This window comes from Salvelinus sp. IW2-2015, linkage group LG13 (genome assembly GCF_002910315.2).
Source record: "Salvelinus sp. IW2-2015 linkage group LG13, ASM291031v2, whole genome shotgun sequence".
Taxonomy (NCBI): domain Eukaryota; kingdom Metazoa; phylum Chordata; class Actinopteri; order Salmoniformes; family Salmonidae; genus Salvelinus; species Salvelinus sp. IW2-2015.
The window spans coordinates 46,951,191-46,977,646 of record NC_036853.1 but is presented as its reverse complement, the minus strand read 5'-3'; the positions used below and the strand labels follow the sequence as shown (position 1 = coordinate 46,977,646).

At 41.8% G+C, this 26,456-nt stretch overlaps 3 protein-coding genes across 5 annotated transcripts in view; all 3 read right to left on the bottom strand.

The window, feature by feature from the left end:
- Positions 1 to 5,940, bottom strand: part of LOC139028580 (uncharacterized) — a 105,908-nt gene extending 99,968 nt beyond the window's left edge. For both annotated transcript variants that reach the window (XM_070446370.1, XM_070446372.1), the window contains exon 1: positions 3,529 to 5,940. In XM_070446370.1, the coding sequence (XP_070302471.1) occupies positions 3,529 to 3,808 (280 nt within the window). In that variant the 5' untranslated portion in view covers positions 3,809 to 5,940. The remainder of the gene's footprint in view (positions 1 to 3,528) is intronic.
- LOC112081185 (uncharacterized) lies at positions 702 to 3,367 on the bottom strand. Its single transcript, XM_070446433.1, has 2 exons — positions 3,203 to 3,367; positions 702 to 3,031 (listed from the first exon to the last, which is right to left on the bottom strand). Exon 2 carries the CDS (start codon positions 2,936 to 2,938, stop codon positions 1,949 to 1,951), a length of 990 nt encoding a protein of 329 aa, XP_070302534.1. The 5' UTR covers positions 2,939 to 3,031; positions 3,203 to 3,367; the 3' UTR covers positions 702 to 1,948.
- Positions 5,941 to 8,833: 2,893 nt separating the features above from the next.
- Positions 8,834 to 26,373, bottom strand: LOC111971722 (uncharacterized). Of its 2 annotated transcripts, XM_024147446.2 has the most exons (7): positions 25,594 to 26,373; positions 25,097 to 25,227; positions 20,032 to 20,196; positions 17,781 to 17,945; positions 11,515 to 11,626; positions 10,320 to 11,284; positions 8,834 to 10,219 (listed from the first exon to the last, which is right to left on the bottom strand). In XM_024147446.2, the coding sequence occupies exons 1-6, from the start codon at positions 25,850 to 25,852 to the stop codon at positions 10,326 to 10,328; spliced, it is 1,791 nt and encodes a 596-aa protein (XP_024003214.2). In that variant the 5' UTR covers positions 25,853 to 26,373; the 3' UTR covers positions 8,834 to 10,219; positions 10,320 to 10,325. The 2 variants fall into 2 exon arrangements, with proteins under 2 accessions (XP_024003214.2, XP_070302506.1); XM_070446405.1 differs by having other exon boundaries at positions 8,834 to 11,284.
- Positions 26,374 to 26,456: the final 83 nt, after the last annotated feature.

Below are 26,456 nucleotides of genomic sequence, written 5' to 3'. Positions count from 1 at the left end.
CCTGAGGTGACCAAGAACCCGATGGTCACTCTGACAGAGCTCCAGAGTTCCTCTGTGGAGATGGGAGAACCCTCCAGAAGGACAACCATCTGCAGCACTCCACCAAATCAGGCCTTTATGGTAGAGTGGTCAGACGGAAGCCACTCCTCAGTAAAAGGCACAGGACAGCCCGCTTGGAGTTTGCCAAAAGGTACCTAAAACCATGAGAAACAAGATTCTCTGGTCAGATGAAACCAAGATTGAASTCTTTGACCTGAATGCCAAGCGTCACGTCTGGGGGAAACCTGGCACCATCCCCACTGTGAAGCATGGTGGCGGCAGCATCATGCTGTGGGGATGTTTTTCAGGGACTGGGAGACTAGTCAGGAGAGGGAAAGATGAACGGAGCAAAGTACAGAGAGATCCTTGATGAAAACCTGCTCCAGAGCGCTCAGGACCTCAGACTGGGGCGAAGGTTCACATTCCAACAACCCCAAGCACACAGCCAAGACAATGCAGGAGTGGCTTCGGGACAAGTCTCTGAATGTCCTTGTGGTCCAGCCAGAGCCCAGACTTGAACCCGATCGAACATCTCTGGTGAGACCTGAAAATGGCTGTGCAGCGACGCTCCCCATCCAACCTGACAGAGCTTGAGAGGATCTGCAGAGAAGAATGGGAGAAACTCCCCAAATACAGATGTGCCAAGCTTGTAGCGTCAAAGGTGCTTCAACAAAGTACTGAGTAAAGGGTCTGAATATTTATCACATTTACATATTTCAMTTTTTTATTCTTAATAAARGTGCAAAAATGTCTAAACCTGTTTTTGTCATTATGGGGTATTGTGTGTAGATTGAGGGYAAAAAAAGATTTAATAAATTTTAGAATAAAGCTSTAACTTAACAAAATGTGTAAAGTCAAGAGGTCTGAATACTTTCAGAATGCACTGTAAATGTAAGTCAATTATAATTTCTAGTTTCGATTTGGTTTGAGTCATTTTAATGTATACTGAATTTGTTTCCCCTCCACCCCCAAAAAAATACATAGAAGAAAGTTATATAACAAATGTATAGCTGCGTGCCATATGTTTGACAGCTCTTTCCTCCTGATCTTTTCTCTCTTACGGGCAGGTCCCAGCTGGTGAGGGTGGTCACTACCTGACCAATGGTTGACTGTGTGATGAGAGAGGTGTGTAAGGCCTCGCAGCTCATTTTCTGGGACTCGATGGCTTCGTCTGTGTGTTGTGGGTGATGACAACAGCCTCATATGGCTTAGGAGGGCAGGGTAACTCATCTGAGCAACATTTAAGCCTCTTTTGSGTAATGGAACATCTTAACTGTAGCTGAGTCAGAATCTGGCGATATGAAGGARCATGTAAAAACGGCTATTCAAAAACGTGTCCATTCAAGCATGCCGAATGGCTTTTTACATTTTTTAACATGTATATCGGTTATACAGCGCTGCCTGGTGTTTTAAGAATAGGGTGAGATCAGATGTGATATCTACTAAAGAGAGTCTCAATGAATGAAAAGTCCCATTTTGTGATTATTAAACATACACATTTTAAATGCACCATATAAAAACCACACATACATGTCTCAACTAAAAATCTGAATGAACTCGATAAACTGCATTCATTTTCTCATTAAAAGTGTCTTGGGAAAAACATTAAGTAGTTGAACAACTTTTTAGGCTTATATCATGTCTGGATGCAATGTTCTACCCAGGAATATTCAACACTGAAATCTGTTAATCCAAATGCATATGTGGAGCTTTTCTGCTGACACCAATTAACATTTATCTTTGTCTTTAATGCAGGGTTTGATCTAAACGTCAGAAGCTATCGAGAGGAATGGTTAATTTCTAGGTCAATCCGTGGAATGTTTTTTTCTGCTGGTGTATCCTCGGAGAACCTCTTCCCGTAGTGCGTACAGGCCAATGGCCTTTCTCCCGTGTGGACTTAAGTGCATGTTCAGTTGATGCTGGTGGGAGAACCTCTTCTCACACTAGGGGGTTTCTCCCCTGTGTGGACCCTCTGGTGCCTCTTCAGGTTGCCAGCCTGGGCGAAGCTCATGTGACATTGGGTACAGCTAAAGGGTTTCACCCCTGTGTGGACCCTCTGGTGCCTCTTCAGGTCACCAGCCTGGGTGAAGCGCATATGACACTGGGTACAGCTGTATGGTTTCTCCCCTGTGTGGACCCTCTGGTGGATCTCCACCTTCTGGGAGCTGCTGAAGCCTTTATTACAGAACATGCAGAGGAACCGTTTCTCTTTACTATTGCCTGATGTGGCTCCCCCTCCCCGAGCCTGGGCTCTAGCCCTGTCGTTTGAGTTCAATACCTGATCGAAAAGGTATTGTGAATCGGAAGGTGCCATCGGCGTGGACAGTGGGTCGTGATCCCTGAGCGTGTGTAAAGGGGAGTGGGTTGCAACAGTTAGATTGGTCTTTAAGCTTTCCCTGTAGTCTAAGAAGTCACTYGTGTTGCCCTGTGAGTGTCCTTCTCCTAAGTGAGTCTCGTCTGCATTCCATGTCAGAGGAGCGTCACTCTCCACTTTCACAGTCACCTCATCTATCACTATAACCTCCCCTTTCTTATCTAGGCACCCTTCAGAGTATACACTACTACTGTACCGGTTCCAGTCCCCTCTCATTGGATTAGTCTGTGTATCTAAGCCGACTGGCATGTCACCAGGTATCATCTCTGTAGCGTATGAACAGGACGGATCATTGCCAGTCTGTAATGTGTCACCTAAGTCCTGATGGGACAGATCCATCCTCGGGCTTGGGTTACCATCAAGTAAATATTCTGAGCYGAGAGCAGGAGGACAGCCCAATCGCCCCAGACCCGTTAAATTCTTGGTGTCTGTCTCTGACTTGAGGACGGCATTCAGTGTTCCACCGACCTCCGTGATGCTGCGTCGTGTCCTGGGCGCCGCTGGGGCAGTAGTGGGGTCCTCCATGGCTACAGGAGGCACTCCAGTTTGGATGTGACGTGGGTCCTCCTCTCCTTCAGAACTCTCCTGCTTGACCCCAGGACCTGCAGCCTCCGCAGACTGACACAAGAAGAGGGGAGGTTATTGACAGTATTGAGTAGAATTGGGTGACAATGCCGTAGAGAAGTCACACAAGCTCCGCTATGGCAGATAAATGATGTACACGTAAGCAAGTGAATAGCTGAGTGGAGCCTTTATGAAATGTACTGTAATTCTGACTATTACACTAACCTCTATCACAATAACATGCTGGGTTGAGGTTCCACTCCCCTCATCAACAGTGATTGGTTGGTCATCTCTCCATGTATTGTGTCCTGCTGGCTTCACAAAGCTCACGTGGCCTCCAGTGAGATACAAGTCACCTGAGAGAGTTATTGGGGGGAAAGAAGTGGTTAGGTTAGCTACTGTCAATGCTCAACGTTATATTGCAAGACAGATAAGTAATCAGGCGAATTAGGCTATCCAAAAACTGACCAAGATCCAATTCTGGCTAACACAAAGGCACATGTGCAGAGGGTAAAGGGGCAACAGGCCACGCAGCCTCATGCAAAATGTACCTCTTGTCAATCCTCTGTATCGGTCGAGGATCTTGACACTACTGGGACGACTGGCGAGGACGCGCTCTCGCATTGTCCTTTCTGCGCGCTCTCGCGCCACCTTCTTCAGTTCTAGTAGCTGTAGTTTCCTCCGCAATGCCCTGTTTTCTTTCTGGCTTTGAGTTATTTCCAAACGAAACACTGCATAGTCGTCGTCTACGAGTTTACAAARCTCTGCCACMGCTGCATTCGCTAGCACCTCCATAATGGAGGCTATTTGAGTGTGAAAAACCATAGCCATTGTTAGGTAACTTTCGCAACTAGCTAGCTAGCGTTACCTAGATAACATCTATCAACCAAGTCCTGTCTCCAATGCGAATTAAATAATACCTGGGGGTAAGTGTGCGATGCTGTCAGGTAAATTAATATTATTTTGAGTTCCAGGGTGTTAATAAAACGTCTAAATGACAACAAAATCGCAAACGTGGAAATAGTTTTTGGTCACGGCTCACTTCTGTTTACGTCTTCTTTGAGGTTTTTGTCGGCGGACTACACCAAAATGGTGTATTACGGCCACCTACCGGGTGGGGTCAAAACTGGAAGTTTTTAAAGGGATAGTAAATGCAAATTCTATTTGGTTCAAATAACCCTTAGCTACCTTGAGTTGTGTCTTAAGGCTCATGGTGACAGAATCCACAATAATCACATTTTTACATATGGCTAGAGCCTGGAGTTAGCATATTATAGGGTGTCCACCCACTAAACGCTCTGTGGTTTTGAAATTTTACATGTTATAAAATACGTTTTACCAAGACATATGATTCTTCATGTTCTAACTTGCTCAGTGGGATCTCTAATGTATCATTAACATTATATCCAAAAAGTCAGATTTCGTAACCTAATACGTCCAATAATAAGCAGCGCGCTCTGTTGATAGAGCAGTGCAGCTTCTTGTAGTGACTTTTTCCGCGGGTCGTAAAACGCTACATTAATATGACACGAGCTGTATTAAATGTAAAAGGCTTTGAAAATAAAATGCTCAGTGCTCTGTTGACATTTCAGAGATACGCTGGTTGTTCTGAGCAATCTTTAAAAATGACACACGTCACAATATGAAAAGCGTATACTAAAATATGAAAATACTACATGTCATGTCTCAAAATAATCAATATCTATCTTACCTATATATTATTTTATGTCCTCCGGATTCGAAAAGAAAGGTACGTTCGACAGGTGAGCCTGTCAGTTTMTCACAATTCTCGCACAGCATCCAGCCTAGTTGGCACAATACTATTTGAAATATATTTTTAGCATTTTATTCTCTGGCCTCAAAACACTTCAAACTAAATTCGGTAGTTGGTGGAGTTAGCAGTTTTTTTTTGTAACGTGCATACTGCTGGAATTTGGTTACTCTGGAGAACTGGAGCTATTTCCTTATCTAGCCACAGCATCTCAATCTTCCAGTGATGACGTCATCCACCTTGGGCAGGCACTACGGCGCGGATTACTTTCCAGATGTCACAAAATTTACAGGTAAACGTAGGAAGTATCAGGGCATTCTACAATTAGAATTTTATTGCAGAAATATAACTACRTTAACGTCTTGACGCTAACGTCTTGGCTGTTTCCAAACTGAAATGTGTGTGTGCATCACGGTAGAGGGCTGCATACGGGTCCCGACAGAGATCATTGCTGCGCGGTCGGCATTTTTCATACTGCGGGTGGGAGCCAGTGGTCAAAAAACAACTTTGGGATGAAAATATTTTTGGGTCCAGCAGATTATTTGGAAACGGTCGTCTTTCTGCTTTGCAATGCGTTAGCCTAGTCCTACATATTGTATTAAAAGTACATCTTTATCACATTAAACACACTCGGAATTCGCTGCTTCAAGTTTAATAGCCTACTTGTCCTAGTTGGGCGTGCCTCGTATGCTGAACAAAAATATAAACGCAACATGTCGGTCCCATGTTTAATGAGCTGAAATAAAACATCCCAGACATTTTCCATATGCTAAAATTGAGTGCACAAATTTGTTTACATCCCTATTTGTAAGCATTTCTCCTTTGCCAATATAATCCACACACCTGACAGTGTGGCATATCAATAAACTGATTAAACAGCGTGATCATTACACAGGTGCAGCTTGTGCTGGGGAAAATAAAAGGCTACCCTAAAATGTGCAGTTGTCACTCCACACAATGCCACTGATTTCTCAAGTTTTGAGGGAGTGTGCAATTGGCATGCTGATGCAGGAATGTCCAACAGAGCTGTTGCCAGAGAATTTAATGTTAATTTCTCGAGCATAAGCCGCCTCCAACATCATTTTAGAGAATTCGGCCGTATGTCCAACCGGCCTCACAACCGCAGACCACGTGTATCCAGGCTCCCCAGTGGGTGGGCCAATGGCTGTGCCCCAATGTGAAATCCATAGATTAAGGCATAATTCATTTATTTAAATCGACTGATTTCCTTCTATGAACTAACTCAGTAAAATTTATAGTTTATATTTTTGTGTGGTCTCATTGACATAGTAGGCTGCCTATGCATAGAGGGGGAATCACGTGGTAGTTATATTTAAGGAAATTAACATAAATATGATTAGACTATAGTTTACTACAGTGTCTGTAAATAAATATTGATAATGGAAAGAAGTGAAGGGCCCTCAACCAACGTGAGTCGAGGTGCAATCAAAAAATGTGATCACAATTGAAAAGGAAAAGACGCGCACAGGCTACCATGGTGTGTGAGCGTTGTACCTTTTCGTTTTCAATAAATATTGATTAGGCTACCCATTTATTTATRTCTGACTGCAAATCGTCGTCCTAAAATGTAGGCTATATGCAAAACCTAGCTCAAGAGAAAGTGCAAGTGTCCGCTGCCATCATTCTTGCTGCTGCTTCAAGTTCAGTAGCCATATGTGCGAGATCAGGTACACGTGTAATACAATAGAGTAGGCTATAGCCTATGGGCGGAGCAGCACGGGGCAGTTCTTTGCAAGGAAATTTTCTTTTTAAATATGAATCGGCTATAGTTTACTACATTGCGTATAAATCAATATTGATTACCCATATTTGTCTCCGTCTGAAATCCGTCCCACTCCTAAAAGGTATGCTATAAAACGTATCTCACGAGAAATTGCAAGTCTCTCCAACTCTGCTCTCTTAATCTTATGGCTGCAATCCCGTTAACGGGATGATATGACAACAGCCAGTGAAAGTGCAGGGCGCCAAATTCAAACAACAGAAATCTCATAATTAAAATTCCTCAAACATACATGTATCTTATACCATTTTAAAGGTAATCTTGTTGTTAATCCCACCAAAGTGTCCGATTTCAAATAGGCTGTACAGCGAAAGCACCACAAACGATTATGTTAGGTCACCGCAAAATCACAGAAAAACACAGTCATTTTTCCAGCTTAAGACAGGAGTCACAAAAAGCAGAAATAGAGATAGAATTAATCACTAACCTTTGATGATCTTCATCAGATGACACTCATAGGACTTCATGTTACACAATACATATGTTTTGTTCAATAACGCTCATATTTATATCCAAAAACCTCAGTTTACATTGGCGCCATGTTCAGAAATGCCTTTGCAGAGAGCCACGTCAAATAACATAAATAATCATCTTAAACTTTGATGAAAGATACATGTTTTACATAGAATTAAAGATACACTTGTTCTTAATGCAACCGCTGTGTCAGATTTCAAAAAGCTTTACGGCAAAAGCACAATATTAAATAATCTGAGAACAGCGTTCAGCCACAAAAGGAAGCCATACAGTTACCCGCCAAATTGTGCAGTCAACAAAACTCATAAAAAGCATTATAAATCTTCACTTACCTTTGCTGATCTTCGTCGGAATGCACTCCCAGGACTCCCACTTCCACAAGAAATGTTCGTTTTGTTTGGTAATGTCCACCATTTATGTCCAAATAGCTATTTTTGTTAGCGTTTTTTGTTAGCAGAAAGCGAGTTCACTAAAAGCTGACKATGTCAAAAAGTTCCGTAACAGTCAGTAGAAACATGTCAAACGATGTATTGATTCAATCTTTAGAATGTTTTTAACATAAATCTTCAGTAACGTTCCAACCGGAGAATTACATTGACTTCAGATATGCGATGGAACAGCGCTCCCTCTCATGTGAACGCGCATGGCCAGGTCATGGTAGACCTGACTATTTCCTGTCTCCTTCGGCCCCACTTCACAGTAGAGGCATCTGACAAGGTTCTACAGACTGTTGACATCTAGTGGAAGCCATAGGAAGTGAAACTCATCCATATCCCACTGTTTGTTCAATAGGGGCTGTGTTGAAAATCTACCAACCTCAGAATTCCCACTTCCTGTTTGGATTTTTTCTCAGGTCTTTGCCAGCCATATGAGTTCTGTTATACTCACAGACATCATTCAAACAGTTTTAGAAACTTCAGAGTGTTTTCTATCCAATACGAATAATAATATGCATATATTAGCAACTGGGACTGAGGAGCAGGCAGTTTACTATGGGCACCTCTGTGCACCTTTCATCCAAGCTACTCAATACTGCCCCTGCAGCCATAAGAAGTTAAAAACTACGTTTGGATGGAAGTTCAACATAAGTAGGCTAATGATGCACTAGGCCAGCTAGTTAACGTCTCCCATGAAAGGAAGTTAGGCAAGTTAGCAAGTATTTTAGCCAGGTAGCCTAGGACAACAGAAATGTAAAGTGTGTACTGTATGACAGTCATAYWCCGTTTAGGCAACATGAAAGAAGATTGCGGCATTGGCGATTCTCTACAGGTAGGATGAGTCAACGCACGCACAGAAATCAGTACCACGTTGGACTAAATTGTTTTTGGTTTGTTAAAGTTGTCTTTTTATTAGACTAAGCATAGGTGATTCGATTATGTTGAAGTTTAAATGGTGCTGGAATAGTGGAGGCAGCACCTGTTTTCTTTGCGATAACTTTCCATGATTCTAAATCAATAGTTGTTTAGAAGTCCGACAATGTCGGAAACATTTACTTGCTTGACCAGCATGGTCATGTGTTTTGTTAACTTCACCAGATAGATGTTACTCTCCAGTGTTGTGATGAAACAAAGGTGTGGTTGAATTTATTCTGCCACTGTGTCTTCTTATTGTCTCAGCCTTATGCCTTGACACCGTGATATATAGGCCTATGAACTAACAGGTTATAGAGCAAACAACGCAATTATCACACAGGTTGTAATATGGCTTTTCCCCCCCTGGATTGGCTTCCCTGTTGATTTTACCCATGCACCGCTACTGCAATTCAGGAAGTGATTCGAATTTGAAAAAACATTTAACCTTTTGACATAAATAACTTATCCATTTGAGTTTACTAAGAAGTAAATAAAGGCTCTCACAGAATAGTACACATATCCCAGCTGCACTCGGGTAGGGAGACACTCCACATAAAAAACCCAAGAACAGACAAAATCTTCTCCTTCATGCCATTTACCACACGATTCATTCTTCAGTAGAGCAATGTCGACTTCTTCCAAGACTCCAAAAATGACTCCTTTGACAGGTGGCACATCAACGCAAGATAGATTATATTCATCAATTCGGGTGAGACACGCCTTTTCTGATCAGCAGAAACACACTAAATGGAAACGGATTCACCAAGTCTGGCATACATTGTTTTTCCAAAAACTGCAGTCCTACCAGACACAATGGGATATGATCAGAACTAGACATATTTTCCACAACAGTTTTTCTCCTTATCCCATTCTTTTGGACAGAAGTCCACTCATCCTTTTCTCCACCAGCATTCTATTTCAGTTCCACATCCGCTTCCACCATGTCGCCTAGCCACACCCACTTCCGTTACACTGAAGAGAAAGTATCTTATTGGTTGGCGTCATAGCTCAAAGGGTGTGGTTAAATGAAAAAGTGACGTATGCTGTTCTTTGAAATGCGGTACTGCTTATTACATTACACATCAAATCTCCTATGATCAGTATCTTTCAAGCAGAGAGCAGACTAGTTTAGAAAAAAGTGTGTTGGAATAAAGTGATGATATTATTTTCTATTCTATCTACATCACCTCAGTAAGGTAAAAATGAAACTGTCCTTATTCTAACCTAGTCTCTCTAAAAACAGGTACACAAGCCTATTTTAAATGACAAGTTAACAAAGGTTTAATGAATGTTATATGGTTAATTACCCTCTTAGCCCAAGACACTTCACATGATGACTATAATATAACAGCTAAAGAATAGTTCCCAGATATCCCTTGTGTACATCTCAAGCCACACTGCTACGATTTCTCCCCATTGTGGACACTCCTATGTCTAATTAGGCTACTCAGGAATGAGAAGCTCTTGTAACATAGCTTGCACTTGAAAGGCCTCCTTAGTGTGAACGCTCTGGTGCTGCTTCATATATTTAGTCTTAGCGAAGCGCTTCCCACACCTGGGGCAGGCGTATGGCTTGTCAGCATCCGTTCTCATGCTCGGCCTCCCGCGTTGTAACCCAATGACACCAGAGGAGGTAGAAGCAGGAGTCTTTGAGCTCCCTCCTTGACCTCTAGCCATTGTTTGGGTGTTGTTGGGATTGTGTGCTGTGTTACAGGTTAGGTAACTCTTGTGAACACCAATCCTGACCCTGTCTGTATTTGTGGGGTAACCATGAGGTAGCTGAGGAAGGCTAGACCCAGGTCCAGGCTTTCTATGAACCCAGTCAGCAGGCATTAGACGGGACCCTGAAGGAGAAGACAGACTTTATTTGTTTTTGTCTGTTTTTTTWAAAGTGAGATACTGTATGAAAAGCGCTAAATAAAATAATAATTCCTTAACACTCACTATACACTATACATTGTCCGTGTGCATTTTCTGCTGGTGTATCCTGAGATAACTCCTCTCCGAGAACACTCTTTCCCCAGTGCGTACAGGCCTTTCCCCCATGTGGACCTTCAGGTGTATCTTCAGATGGTGCTGGTGGGAGAACCTCTTCTCACACTGGGGYCAGCTGTAAGGCTTCTCCCCGGTGTGGACCCTCTGGTGCCTCTTCAGGTTGGACAACTGGGAGAAACTGGCCCGGCAAAGATGACAGCTGAATGGTTTCTCCCCTGTGTGCATCCTCTGGTGGATCTCCACCTGTTTGGGGAAACTGAAGGCTTTCCCACAGAATGAACACGGAAAGCGCTTCTCTTTGCCACCAGATCTGCTGATAGCGTTACTACTACTGTCATTTGTCAATGGGCTTGTGTAGCCATTTAGTGTTGKGGCACTGGCATTGTCTGAGGTCTGGTTTAACATTAGGAGACTGTGAGGAGGACAAATGCCAGGGAGAGTCTGTGTTGTCGCAGGGTCCATGTTCCAGTTGATAGATCCTATAGAAGGCGGGCTGAAGGCAGCACCTGTTAGGGGGTTAACCTGAGGTGCCATCAGTCTCTCTGAATCACAACTATAGMAGCAGYACGGAGCATCGCTAGCAGAGTCTGTGTCTGTTCTCTCCCGCTGCATACGGACACCTCCCCGTCCCTGCAGACCAAATCTACACCTTGCCCTGGTCTCAGCCAGTCTGTTGTCATGGAGACTGAGTTTGGTTGTTGTTTTGTGTTCGACTGTCTGTTTCTGGTTGTGGTTCAAGGTGTTGTTCCCCACTTCAGAGTTGAGGACGCTGTCCCATCCATTGATCTCCACTATGTCGCCTCTGGTCCTGGCCTGCTCAGTGATGATGTCCCCTGAGCCTTTGGGTGCACCAGTCTGGGTCTGGGAATCCCAGATGGCAGCCCAGTCTCCTCTGTTAGCCTCTAGCCAACCACCTGCAGGAAGAGGTTACAAAATAGACTTTACAAACATGGAGGAGAAAACTCTACATTTTGTCAATTACCTGGTGAGGTTCATACATTATAATGTGTGTTTTTGTATGTAAACATAAGTTGTATTGATTTCATTTTATGAATGAAGAAAAATATAAAATAATAGCCAGGTGCATCACTATTCCCATTGAAGATCTATTACTGTATGTAGGCTATGTGTATTTCTCCCTTACCTTGCTCCCCCATCTTTCGTCCACTCAGCAGGTCAATGCTCTCTGGTCCATCTTCTATTGTCTCCTCTTTGACCAGCAGCAGATCAGGCTTCCCATCCTCCATGTCTACCAACTGTAAGAGATACAGAGTGAGAGGATGTTGGATCAAGAAATCTGATATGAGCACCCTGCTATGAAGCATCTTCTGATTGGGCAATGAGGGATTGCTATGAGTACTATGCAAGCATGTTAGTTGATGTGATACTATGCAAACGTGTTAGTTGATTTGACTACCTAACACACTTTAATGTTTTGATACTTCAAAGGCATGATCCCTCACTTAAGACAAAATTAATAAAGACCAGGGGCCATATCAACAAAGTCTCAGAGTAGAAAATTGGTCATAAGTGCTGAGAATAGATACATTTTACTCTTATGGGTAAAAATAAAAGCAATGCTGGAAGCCTCTTTAGTCATCTAGTTGACCGATATTTAGGAAACCTCTTGAGCTGTCCTAAACAGTTAAGAGTTACCAGCAGGTGTCTTGATTATAGAAAAGGGCAGCGAGTCAGTGGTTCTGGTGCCATAGACAGGAAATTGCTTTAGAGTTGTTGAAATAATGTTTTATATTTCTATATGATCAATCCAGAAATAATCTAGACCTACATGCAACAGTATTTCTTACGCTTTTGACAATGATTTCACAAGGTCTAAATCACATATGTCTATATACTAACAACCACTAGGCTAATAATCATAGTGTACAAAACATTATGAACACTTGCTCTTTCCATGACAGACTGACCAAGTGAAAGATATCACCGTTATTGATATCACTTGTTAAATTCACTTCAATCATTGTAGTTGAAGGGGAGGAGACAGGTAAAAAAATGATTAAGCCTTGAGACATGGATTGTGTATGTGTGCCATTCAGAGGGTGAATGGGCAAGACAAAATATTTAAGTGCCTTTGAAGGGGTATAATTTGATAAATACAGTTTCCTGTCTGTATCAAGAATGGTCCACCACCAAATGGACATTCAGCCGACTTGACACAACTGAGGGAAGCATTGGAGTCAACATGGGCCAGCATCCCTATGGAACACTTTTGATACCTTGTAGTCCAGGCCCTAACAAATTGAGGCTGTTCTGAAGGCAAAACTAAATTTTAGGGAGTTGTTCTTAATGTTTTGCACAATCAGTGTATTTTTACATTTGATTATTTCATGAATCGACTTCATGTTATTTCAAGGGAATAACACATTGTTAAAATAATGCCTAAATTGGGCATGCCTATAAATTGAGCAATTGAAAGCATCTAGGGGCTATGCTAACTTTTTCATTGTGTAAAGATTAAACCTTTCAACGTTTTATGCAACATCGGCAAGTAACTTGATGCCTACTGTGCCAAAGCGWTTTAGAGGTGTTAAACCGGAGTGACGAGTGTGTTGATATAAAAGTAATATAAAAATTATGCTTTTAATAACCATTATACTGCATGAATCAGTAAAATTTGCCTTTCACATTATTCAAAATATCAATTGTTTAAAAAAAAAGGTTATGCATGCCAACATATTAGGCAAGAACTAAGAGTAAGCAAAGTGATCGTGTCAGGTGAATATTATATCAAACGTTTTTCCCATTGTAACATTTGATGTACAGTCACATTCACCGAAGTTGTCTGAAGCGTGCTATAGAGTTCACAACTGGCGTTGTATAGAGTTCACAAATCACCTTTGATTATTCCCCATCATTTGCAACATGTCAATCAATGAGCGTCATCACTATCTTTCCTTTGCGGTAACTCAAACTGTCGTGATTTCCACCTGAGAAACTTTTATGYGTTGATTTTACCCCTGGCTCAGAGTTTGTCTGAGCKGTGTCATCCTAAAACCTACTCTGAGCTGGGAGCTTTTTATTGTCTGAAAACAGGTTGACAGAGGAATCCTAAGACCCTTTCTGAGACGCTTTGTGGATACGGGTCCAGAGTCTCCGAGTGGAAGTGCTAATCGAGGATCAGGGGCCGTAGTTATCAAGCGTCTCAGAATTACTCATAGGAATCGACTGTGACCTAATTTACACACTGCTCAGAATAGGACCTAAAAATGTAGTTGTTAAGCGTCTCTCCCCTACTCTCGGCGATGAGTAGGGGTTAATTTTATGAGTTGATCTCAGCACGTTTTTACGACATGAGAAGAGCGGTTAAGTGAAAGTGCGATGACGTTTTGTATTTTTGGGGGTAGAAAAAGGGCACACAGGATATTCCACATTTCCAAAAACAAGACTGATACAATTAAGCAACATTAATATCAAACCAATTGCAGGACTAGCAACATTGTTTGTTTTGTAGGCTATTGGATATCTTGTTTTTGTTATAGTCAAACGTAATCATCATAAAATATAATCATAATGGTGTCGGCTAATTGTAACATTGGCAATTAGTCCTATTTAGGTTAAATAATACGCCCAGGCACACCGGCGCATGACATTTTGCCACTGTGGTAAGAGAAAGAGGCTCATCTAATTAGTTTGATAGAATATTATTAACATCTGTCTCACATTACCCTCTTTACATAGAACTACCAATCCCTTTTCAATMTTCTAGCCTTTTTAAACGCATGTCATTATGCGGCATGCGATCATGGAAATAAAACTGGCGGGATGAGGAAAGTATTTTGCTTGCAGAGCAAGTTGAAAAATACAAAAGTATTATCAAGGGCCATATCTGAAACAAACACCACATTTCATTTTTCTAGAAGAACTCCAGACTAATGTGAACAACGCTGGTACACCATCCTATCAGAATGTAGGTTGGAGATTTCCATTTCCCTTCAGAAGTTGGCAAATACAGGTAGGCCTAAATTCAGTTGGTATGTTATGCACACTGTAAAGTAGACTATTTTGTTGTCTAATGGGTATTGTCTGCATTCAGAGGTGGCCCTCCACGTAAGCCCCTCAGTGCCATAGGGGAATGTGTTTAACTACACGAAGGGCTCAAATGTGACCATTAGCAAGACGCTGCGCTGTTGAGGGTCACCGATCAGCACAATAGGATTTAAGCTTACTGTTGAATTTCAAAACACTTTATTTACATTTATATTTTTAACAAATTGTTTGCGGAAAAACTTATGACACGCACTTAATGTGTTTGATGGATCGCAGGAAAAGAGCAGTGTAACGAGTGCGCTGAGAGTCGGGAAGCAAGTTCAGGGAGTGCGTGTTTTAATAAATAAAATAACCACAAACAACGCACCGACATGAAAACAGAGTCAATAACACCTGAGGAAAGAACCAAGGGAGGTGACAGATATAGGGAAGACAATCAAGGAGGTGATGGAGTCCAGGTGAGTGTCATGAGCCGCAGGTGCGCGAGACGATGGTGACAGGTGTGCGGGATAATCAGCAGCCTGATGACCTAGAGGCCGGAGAGGGAGTATATGTGACAAGCAGGAATAGGCCTTTTGTAGGCTAGTCCAAGRTATGGCTTGTAATGGTGCGACTGCTGTCGCCACCCAAAGATGATCCAATTTGAATAAACGCTTGCGCATTGATGTGAATCTCATTTAGCTATTTGCGGTTTATGGATTGTGGTTGTTGTGGATGGCTGTTCACAGATCTAAATGTATATTTGAACCCAATAATGGTTGAATTCAAGACGTTTAAGCTGCCTATCAATCATTGTTTTTGAAACCAGTAGACAGCCAGTGAAAAAATGCGCTCTTGCAACAGCTGCATAGTGTGGATCCCAGCCTATTGAATACAATTGGGGTTTATATTGCTCAATCTAATTCATGRTGATAAAATAAATAAATCCATAGGCCTAATGGACATATGCTCAAACTCGCACACTTGATAGACTTAAAGGGGCAATCTGTAGTTGCTACATCCATTTTTGAACTTTCAATGGATTTATATATATATATATCCATTGATTCTTAAAGAATATAACTTATAAATGCCTCATGAGCTTAGTTCAACTGTCACACTCCATGAAAACCCCAAATAAAAGCTTGTTTTTCTCCAATGTTTGTAAACATTGTAAATGTAAACAAACACTGTATAGCCTCATAACATGGTTAAAACAATTTTGATATCATTGATGGTCAGTCCTTGCATCCATAGCTCTGTATATTAATCTGACAGCGGTTACATTTCTCCAGGCCCATCCCGCAGCTTTTTTACCAAAACAGAGGCGGGGCAACCATTTTGTTATTGTTCTGTGGATTTGCCCTTCAAACAGCTGCATATTATCAAGGAATCAGTGTCACCAACAAAAATGTAAACAATAGGCCAATAGCAAATGCAGCATAAGGCATTCATTTTTCACATGTAAATAGCACTTTTCAGTAGCGCTCAAAGCATGCCATTCCATGAGGACAGCTTTTAATTTTTCTACTTGAATCAATGAGCCCAATCAGTCCTCCATGACAACAAAATCATATTACATAGTAGGGCTGGCTAATAAGTCCTTATTTTTTMGGGTTATGCTCAGGTAAAACAATTTGGCAAATCTATACTTCCATATTTCCAAGTCCTATTCTTGAAGATTAAGYGGTATAACATTTATTGGATTGACTGGAATTCTGATAGACTTTGGTTTTTAATGTAAAGATATAATTTAGTCGTATTATTATATGTAGTAGAAAGCGGTTGGTTAGAAGAACCCTACATAACCGATCCCTAAAGTAAAATTTAACATCCATATATGGCCAGATATGTAAACTTTAACATTGATTTATCCTGCAATAGATGTGGTTCAATTGCTAACATACATTGTTGTCTTCTTCTATTAACTCTTAAGGGGAAAGTAATCTAAAAGTAACTGTGTAATCAGATTACGTTACTGAGTTTGGGTAATCCKAAAAATTACGTTACTGATTACGATTTTGGACAGGTAACTAGTAACTGTAACGGATTACATTTAGAAAGTAACCTACCCAACCCTGCATATCTGTATAATGCTCTCCCATTCCAATAGCTGTAGCTAGATATTGGGTTCTACGAGACCATTCTCCTGCGCTGACAAAGCGCCAAAACGAAGTGTGGAGATTGTTATGCGAGCCTACCTAAAGTGAAGGTTGGTAAAGTGCTGGTGGAAAAGCGTTCCCTGTCCACCTATGGCACTGGGGCTTGCATCATCATCGCCATAGTCACTGTTGTCATCGTCAGTTTCAGATTGTTCATCGTCGGGAGGTAGACGGATGAGCCGTAGTTTGCAGATGTCGTTCAAAATTGAAGAAGCCATTATTATGCGGCAGACCATCCTTGCTTGGGCTGTGACGCACCTCTCCATGGAGAACATGAAATCTCCTCTTCCACTGGCCTATTCCCCTACCAGGCTCCTTGTGATCCCTCAGATAAAACAATATTTACATGTCATTTTATATGGATTAATATTTTAATTACACTGAGATAAAGCCCGCTGTATTCTGTAGCCCAGTAAATCAAATGTTTGGCCTATTGCCTCACCCTGTTATAATTGAGCTGAGCCCCGAGGAGAGGTCGTAGAAAAGTGGTTTAGCAGCCACCTTATCTGGGGGTACCCCTTGTCACCAAGAAAGTGACATCCAAGGGAACAACATTGCGCTCAAACAGCATGTTGAGGCCACTCTCACTGAGCACTCTGGAGTCGTGTAGACCCAGGCCAGTTGGCTACAACATCAAGAATCTTATAGTCTGCATAAAAAAAAACACTTTGGTGTTAATACTGTGGTACCGCTTTCGATTGATGAATGTGTCCTCATCCATGGAGGGCAATGGTTTTGATGTGGGCAAAATCAATGATGCCAACAACTCCCGGAAAACCAGTGAATTGGATGAAGGCAGCTTGTTTTTTAAAATAATCTGGCGTAGAGTGGTGGGAAAATCAATGAACCTTTGATTTGAGGTGCTTTAAGTGCCATCTGGGTTTGACGGTCTGTGATGGACTCAAATCATCACTGTTACACTGTTGCCAAGAAGGGTAAAGTGGCAACTTCTGGCAACTCCTAACCGGTTAAGACACCTCTTGAGCTCTCTTAAATACACCCTGAGATATGAGTACTTTTATGTCATAGGAATGTTGATAACATGCTCTTACTCCTATGCGTAAAAGTAGGACCAAATTTGCGTCACTGAGAATTTTCGGGCATTTAGATAACTACGGGCCCTGGTCCCCACCTGTCTACATAGTGTTATTATGATCTAAAAGACTAAACTGATCTTAGATTAGCACTCATACTCTGAGAGGCTTTGTGGATACAGGCTCTGAACTAATACCATTCAGACAGTAGTTCACAGTGGGCTCACCTCAGTGAGACTGTGTGTGGTCCTGTGCTGCTCAGCTGGTTCCTCTGTGGGTTCAGGAGGAGGTGTAGTCTGGTTGTCCTCCATGACCATGTTCCCCTCAGGGTTCCCCAGACCCTCCTCACACCCCTCCTCCTTCACCAGCAGCACCTCTGGACCCTCCTCCTCCTAGAAGTGACAGGTGATACAGATTACACTGACATACTCTCCCTCAGGTACGTACACACACACAGTCGCACACACGTATAATAAACACACTTTCAACATGTTGGGGCCATACTTACGAACATTAGAAACGGTTTAAGTTCAAGGTTAAGTTTAAGCAACAGCCAATTAAAATCGTTGACGTAGTGGCACGTGAGCAAAGGCTACATGTTAGCTGTTCCCATTACATAAGCTTGCAGATTTAGCCCTATGATAAACCTACTAACCTCATTAGGTGGTCGCTTAAACTTAACCTTTAACTTTTTCTAATTTTGGCAAGTATGGCCCGGAGAGTTACCCATCCCCACTACGTTTGAGTCCTATACTGTAGTTACAGAATTACTTCATTGTTGTTAAACCCATCATGGTGGACATAAATAGGATAATGTGGGTAAAAAATAAGTCAGCTATGATAAGTTAAGTCATCATCAGTAGGTGTTTGTTAGTGTAATAGACTACATGGTGTTTGTTAGTGTAATAGACTACAGGGTATTTGTTAGTGTGTGGGTATTTGTAGGTATATTTAGTAAGTGTATATTGGTTATAAAGCACTGTTGGGTGTATGCAGAATAGGGTGAGATCAGATGTGATGTATACTAAAGAGAGTCTGAATGAAAGTCTTAGAATGAAAAGTCCCATTTTGTGTTTACTAAATATAAACAAGGTTTAAATACACCATATGAAAACCACACGTCTCAACAAAAGATCTGCACAAAGTTGATAAACTGCATACATTTTTCTAATTAATTACTTTTTTTAAAAAGTAGTAGAATGGAAGTAATGAAATAGGCATTTGTGAACATCATATAGCCTACACAATACAAACACAATATGTTAGACTTTTTAGGCTTATATATCACACAATGTCTGGATGCAATATTCTACCCAGGAATATTCAACACTGAAATCTGTTACTCTCATTCTTCCAAATATATCAGTGGATATTTTCTGCGGACAACACTGACAATACATCTTTGTCTTTAATGCAGGGTTTGATCTAAACTTTAACTATACATTGGAATGGTTTTTATTTTGTGGAATGGTTTTTCTGCTGGTGTATCCTGAGGATGCTCCTCTCTGAGAACCTCTTCCCGCAGTGCGTACAGGCGAACAGCTTTTCTCCTGTGTGGACCTTCAGGTGCCTCTTCAGGCTGCTAGCCTGGGTGAAGCGGATGTGACACTGCGGGCAGATGTAGGGTTTCTCCCCTGTGTGGACCCTGTGGTGCCTCTTCAGGTCACCAGCCTGTGTGAAGCGCATGGGACACTGAGTACAGCTGTAGGGCTTCTCCCCTGTGTGGACCCTCTGGTGGATCTCCACTGTCTGAGGGCAGCTGAAGCCTTTSTTACAGAACATGCAGAGGAACCGTTTCTCTTTACTATTGCCTGATGTGGCTCCCCCTCCCTGAGCCTGGGCTCTAGCCATGTCGTTTGAGTTCAATACCTGATCGAAAAGGATGCGGCTGTGTGAATCGTAATGCCCCATRGACGTGGACACTGGGTTGTGATCCCTGAGCGCGGGTAAAGGGGAGTGGGTCGTGARATTTGGATTTGTCTCTAAGCTTTCCCTGTAATCTATGAAACCTCTGCCCTGTGAGTTTTTGTCTCCTAGGTGACTATCTGCATTCCATGTGGGAGGAGTGTCACCCTCCACTTTCACAGTCACTTCATCTACGACCAGACCCTCCCCTTGTTTATCTAGGCACCCTTCAGAGTGTACACTACTACTGTACCGGTTCCAGTCCCCTGTAGACAGATCAGTGTGTGTCTCTAAACCCAAGGGCATGTTGCCAGGGTCCATCTCTGTAGTGTAAGAACAAGACGGATCATTACCAGTCTCTAACACGTCACCTGAGTCCGGATGGGAARGAACCGTCCTCATGCTCGAGTTACCGTAAAGTAAATACTCTGAGTCGGGAGCAGGACAGCCCAGCGGCCCCAGTCTCTCTGGGTSTGATCTGTGGTCAGATCCTGTGTGTAAGAGCCTTTGTGTTACAGTTAAAGTCTCTGTGTTGGTCTCTGACTTGAGGACGGCGTTCGGCGTTCCACTGACCTCCGTGATGCTGCATCGGGCCCTGGGCTGGGGCACGGCGGTGGCAAGGTCCTCAGTGGCTACAGGGGGCGTCACTCCAGCCGCTGCTACAGTCTGGATGTCTCTGCTGTGTTGTGGCTCGTCCTCTCGTTCAGACCTCTCATGCTTGACCCCAGGACCTGCAGACTGATACAAGAAGAGAGGAGGTTATTATTCATGAGTAGAATCGGTAGGGATGTAACTATTCAACCAAAACACATCGGTCCCAATTAAAATGTTTCAAATACAACTGCATTGGTCCGCACCCATTGGTCGGTCAACGCATCGGTCAGAAAGTCCATTCAAACATTACAAAACGCTGATTCACTAACATGTTACTTTCTTTCTACCTTACCATACCTCATCTTTTGTCACAACCGATGCGTCCTCTCTTCAGTGTCGAACTAAGAATGTACCCGTGTTGACAGTCATTGGTCTACAAGTCAGCTTGCATGCCGAACAACCCCAGGAAATATCAGTAGCATAGTTAAGCTGCTGAACGGGGGCTTACAACAGATCTGAGTTTCGATTGTTCAGGTTCACCATCAGCAATAGTTTTGGTAGTTTTGCTTCAAACAATCAGTGTATATTGTCATTTTTAGATATACTGGGTAAAGTTAATKATTTCAGAATGATGACAGCAATCTGGCGCACTGCATTTGTTTTTGAGATGGGGGGGTGAAATCCAAAGTTGTGCTATAAATTAATTGGCTATGTCATAGCTAATTTGTAAACYATCAATATTGATACATTACGAGCTCAAACACAATCTGCAAACATGACAAGTTAATTAGCGGGTGATGGTGATTTCAGATCCAAAGTGGGGAGACAAAAACATAGGCTACATTGACCCCCCTAATCTGATAGTGGTAAATACCTAGTATCCCTTATGGCTCAGATCAGGTGCCTAGTACATAGATAATAGACATACATCCTTTACATATGAAATGTGAACATACAGAATAATACGAAATGCTCTGAAACGAGGTTGGCTGCAGTGAGATTCTGGACACTGACTGTAGGTCAATAACCTCTCACATAGTCTTAATATTAACATTTCTAGCATCAAAATTAGAGAAATATGATTTCTTTCTTTCAGCATCTTGAGAGAATGCGAATGCGCAGTTAGGGACCGTCAGTAGAGGTGCCATCTTTATCAGCATCATAAAAGCTGATAGTATTTCAACCACATAAAATATGCATCCAAGCCAAACTGAAATCTTATCAGAAACATGTTGGATCGTTTTCACAACTTTCTATTTCCTTACAAACTGTCATTTGGAAATTATGCACAAAATCTTTCCTATTTTTTTAATTTTTTATATATTGCACTTTCTCCCAGGTCCCTATTCGTCTTTGCCCAACGAAAGCAGCAGAGATGACAGAAAGCTTTTCCGCATTCTATTATTTATTGACATTATGCTGGTGAGCAAGGGTTTATTTAGTCTTCTAGGGTAGCATACGATTACAGAAGAGAAGCTGCATGTATCTAATTATAGACAAGTTGAAAAACAAAATAGCCTACCAAAATGTCAAATTATAAGCAGAAACATATTTAAATGAGGCAAAAAAGATTCCTGCCCTCCCTGTCCAAAAATCTTCCCCCATCTTTGACTGTAACCTACAGCGCATTTTCTATATTACCGGGTTAGGGTCGGGTGCGGGTCTCAGATTTTAACTTTATCACATACAGTGGGGAGAACAAGTATTTGATACACTGCCGATTTTGCAGGTTTTCCTACTTACAAAGCATGTAGAGGTCTGTAATTTTGATCATAGGTACACTTCAACTGTGAGAGACGGAATCTAAAACAYAAATCCAGAAAATCACATTGTATGATTTTTAAATAATTAATTTGCATTTTATTGCATGACATAAGTATTTGATCACCTACCAACCAGTAAGAATTCCGGCTCTCACAGACCTGTTAGTTTTTCTTTAAGAAGCCCTCCTGTTCTCCACTCATTACCTGTATTAACTGCACCTGTTTGAACTCGTTACCTGTATAAAAGACACCTGTCCACACACTCAATCAAACAGATTCCAACCTCTCCACAATGGCCAAGACCAGAGAGCTGTGTAAGGACATCAGGGATAAAATTGTAGACCTGCACAAGGCTGGATGGGCTACAGGACAATAGGCAAGCAGCTTGGTGAGAAGGAAACAACTGTTGGCGCAATTATTAGAAAATGAAGAAGGTCAAGATGACGGTCAATCACCCTCGGTCTGGGGCTCCATGCAAGATTTCACCTCGTGGGGCATCAATGATCATGAGGAAGTGAGGGATCAGCCCAGAACTACACGGCAGGACCTGGTCAATGACCTGAAGAGAGCTGGGACCACAGTCTCAAAGAAAACCATTAGTAACACCACTACGCGTCATGGATTAAAATCCTGCACGCCACGCAAGTCCCCTGCTAAGCCAGTGCATGTCCAGGCCTGTCTGAAGTTTGCCAATGACCATCTGGATGATCCAGAGGAGGATGGGAGAAGATCATGTGGTCTGATGAGACAAAAATATAGCTTTTTGGTCTAACCCACTCACCGTGTTTGGAGGAAGAAGAAGTATGAGTACAACCCCAAGAACACCATCCCAACCGTGAAGCATGGAGGTGGAAACATCATTCTTTGGGGATGCTTTTCTGCAAAGGGGACAGGACGACTGCACCGTATTGAGGGGAGGATGGATGGGGCCATGTATCGCGAGATCTTGGCCAACAACCTCCTTCCCTCAGTAAGAGCATTGAAGATGGGTTGTGGCTGGGTCTTCCAGCATGACAACGACACGAAGCACACAGCCATGGCAACTAAAGGAGTGGCTCCGTAAGAAGCATTTCAAGGTCCTGGAGTGGCCTAGCCGTCTCCCAGACCTGAACCCAATAGAAAATCTTTGGAGGGAGCTGAACGTCCGTATTGCCCAGCGACAGCCCCGAAACCTGAAGGATCTGGAGAAGATCTGTAGGGAGGAGTGGGCCAAAATCCCTGCTGCAGTGTGTGCAAACCTAGTCAAGAACTACAGGAAACGTATGATCTCTGTAATTGCAAACAAAGGTTTCTGTACCCAAATATAAGTTCTGCTTTTCTGAGATTCAAATACTTATGTTCATGCAATAAAATGCAAATTAATTACTTAAAAATCATACAATGTGATTTTCTGATTTTTGTTTTAGGATTCCGTCTCTCATAGTTGAGTGTACCTGATGATGCAAATTACAGACCTCTACATGCTTTGTAAGTAGGAAAACCTGCAATATCGGCAGTGTATCAAATACTTGTTCTCCCCACTGTATAGTTGGGCGGTTGCTGATGGGTTATTAGCAATTGCGGTTGGGTGAACAAACAGCTGACCCGCGCACCACTAACACACACACACCATAGACATACATAATAGACACACACACAGTCAGCTCCAGCTCAGAGAGGCCCAGTTCATGAGCTCCATCAGCAGCAGATTTTAATTTAMAATGGAAAATTAATGTGTTAATGCAACAAATGTTTGTGCATCGAACCGAATCACATCGAATRGTTCTCTAATCAAACCGATTCGCACCGATTTATTTTTAAACTACAACTAGGGCCGGGACCATACCAGAATTGCGATACTCTTTAGTATCATGGCAAGGAAACATAACATGAAGCGGATTTAACTTCTTTAGGAAGTCAGACCTAATGTTGGAAACAAACCTCATTATGTTGTCATCCAGAGTCACATGTATTGATTTGCCAAGTTATAGCACATAAAATGTTATATACAACAGGTTTTTAAAGGGCCAAAAAGTTTTGCCTGCTTCGTGTTTTCATTTTTGCCATGGAATTTTTTCCGTCCCAGCTCTAACTAAAACATATCGTTCCTGTATCGTATTGGAGCCTGTGTATCTACAGTGCCTTTGAAAAATTATTTGACCCCTTTCTGATACTCTATTTTTGCATATTTTTGATAGTGAATGTTATCATCTTCAACCAAAACCTAATATTAGATAAAGGGAACCTGAGTTAAATATATATYTTTAACTTATTTTATTTATTTAAAAAAGTTATGCAACACCCAATCCCCCTTTGTGAAAAAGTTATTGCCCCCTTACACTCAATAACTTGTTGTGCCACCTTTAGCTGCAATAACTGCAACCAAATGCTTCCTGTAGTTGTTGATCAGTTTCTCTGTGGAGGAATTTTGGCCCATTCTTGCATGCTTTAACTCAGCGACATTTGTGGGTTTTCAAGCATGAACTGCTCATTTCAAGTCCTGCCACCACATCTCAATTGGGATTAGGTCTGGACTTTGACTAGGCCATTCCAAAACTTCAAATGTGTTGCTTTTTAACCATTTTCATGTAGACTTGATTGTGTGTTTTGAATCATTGTTTTGCTGCATGACCCAGCTGCAGTTCAGCTTCAGCTCACAGACGGATGGCCTGACATTCTCCTGTAGAATTCTCTGATACAGGGCAGAATTCATGGTTCCTTCTATTAAAGGCAAGTCGTCCAGGTCCTGAGGCAGCAAAGCATCCCCACACCACCTCACAAGGCTTTCTCTCTCTCCAAGTTGAGACCTTGAAACTGAGATACCTCGGTTGTTCCCATAGCAATATTCTYGGCGTATTGCCAAGTTGAGGAACAGTGATAGTGAGGATTCCTCCATACACGATCAGCCAGTCATCTGCATGAACCTTTCCAATTAGTTATTAGAAAGTAGCCTTGATTCGATACTTTGTAGCATTGATTTGATACATCAACATAACACTTCCCCCACAGTATAATGACCTGTCCCCAAATTAATATAGTTGGTTCACTTTGATATTTCAAACTGCGTCTGGTGTGGATGGACAAAATCAACATGCGCGCGAAGGCGCACACGTGTGGCCGGTGTAGTCAGCATGTAAGAATTGGATAACAATGTCATAGGGAAGTTTCACAAACTCCGCATTGGCAGATAAATAAGGATGTACATGCAAGTGAATAGCTGAGGGGAGCCTTTTTGAAATAAACGGTACACATTTGATTTAAAAAGTAATTCATTATTTTTTATGCAACACTATTACACTAACCTCTATCATGATAACGTGCTGGGTTGAGATTCCACTCCCCTCATCAACAGTGATTGGTTGGCCATCTCTCCATGTATTGTGTCCTGCTGGTTTAACAAAGCTCCTGTGGCCTCCAGTGAGATGTCCTTCACCTGAGAGAGTGATTGGAGGAAAATAAGTGGTTAGGTTAGTGGTATATTGTACACTATTGATGCTGTCTACAATTGGCAAGGATGTAAGGTAACACTTCTTATAACTTCTTGATATACTATTTATTATGTTCCATGCATCACATTGTTTTCAATGAGTACATAACAGGAAATGTAGTAAATTAAGAATCTGGTTAGGATATGATATTGTGTCTTTGCGCAAAATATCTAGGGAATTATTACATACTATCCAACACCCAATTCTGGTTAACCATATAAAGTAACATATCTAAAGTCACACATGCGCAGAGCGGAACCGGGCGACAGGCCTCGCAACTTCGGCATTCTGCAAAATGCCTCTTCCCATACCTCTTCCCATTCCTCTGTATCGGTCGAGGATCTTGACACTTCTGGGACGACTTGCGAGGATGCGCTCTCGTGACCCCTTTAGTTCCAGTAGCTGTAGTTTCCTCCGCAATGCCCTGTTTTCTTTCTGGCTTTGAGTTATTTCCAAACGAATCACTGCATAGTCGTCGTCTACGAGTTTACAGATCTCCGCCACAGCTGCATTTGCTAGCACCTCCATGATGGAGGCTATGTGAGTGTGAAAAACCATACAGTTAGCCATTGTTAGCTACAATGGCTAACAATGGCAAAATAAAGCTAGCTAGCGTTACCTAGATAACATATCAAGCAAGTCCTGTCTCAAACGCGAATTAATGTATATATTGTATATATTTGTATATATTGTATTTGTATATATTGTTATACAGTTAAATTATTCATAGTTTGAGTTCCAGGGTGTTAATAAACGTCTAAAGTAAAACTCTAACGATGAAATTGATATTGGTAACTGTTTACACCAGKACCTTGTCACAACACAAAAAAGTACGTCCGGGTCACAGGTTTTCGGAATTTTTTCAAAATAAAATTTCCCCATGTAATAGAAAGTATCAATAACCTATATTTATTCATGATATGTGAAACGTAATTGTCTAAATATTAACAATGATTAATATTTGTTCATAAAAGTGATATTTTAATTTATATTGGGGTTTTAACCTGTTCAAAGGTCAAATAAGTCCCCCCAATGCAATACAATATACATTAAATACATATTGGCTTTTAGAGAGAACTATTCTAGGTGCTGAAGTAAAAGTGGGGTTGGGATTACTCACCAGGGTCTGTAGAAGCTATATGGTGTTATTTCATGTGGGACTGAGGTCTATACT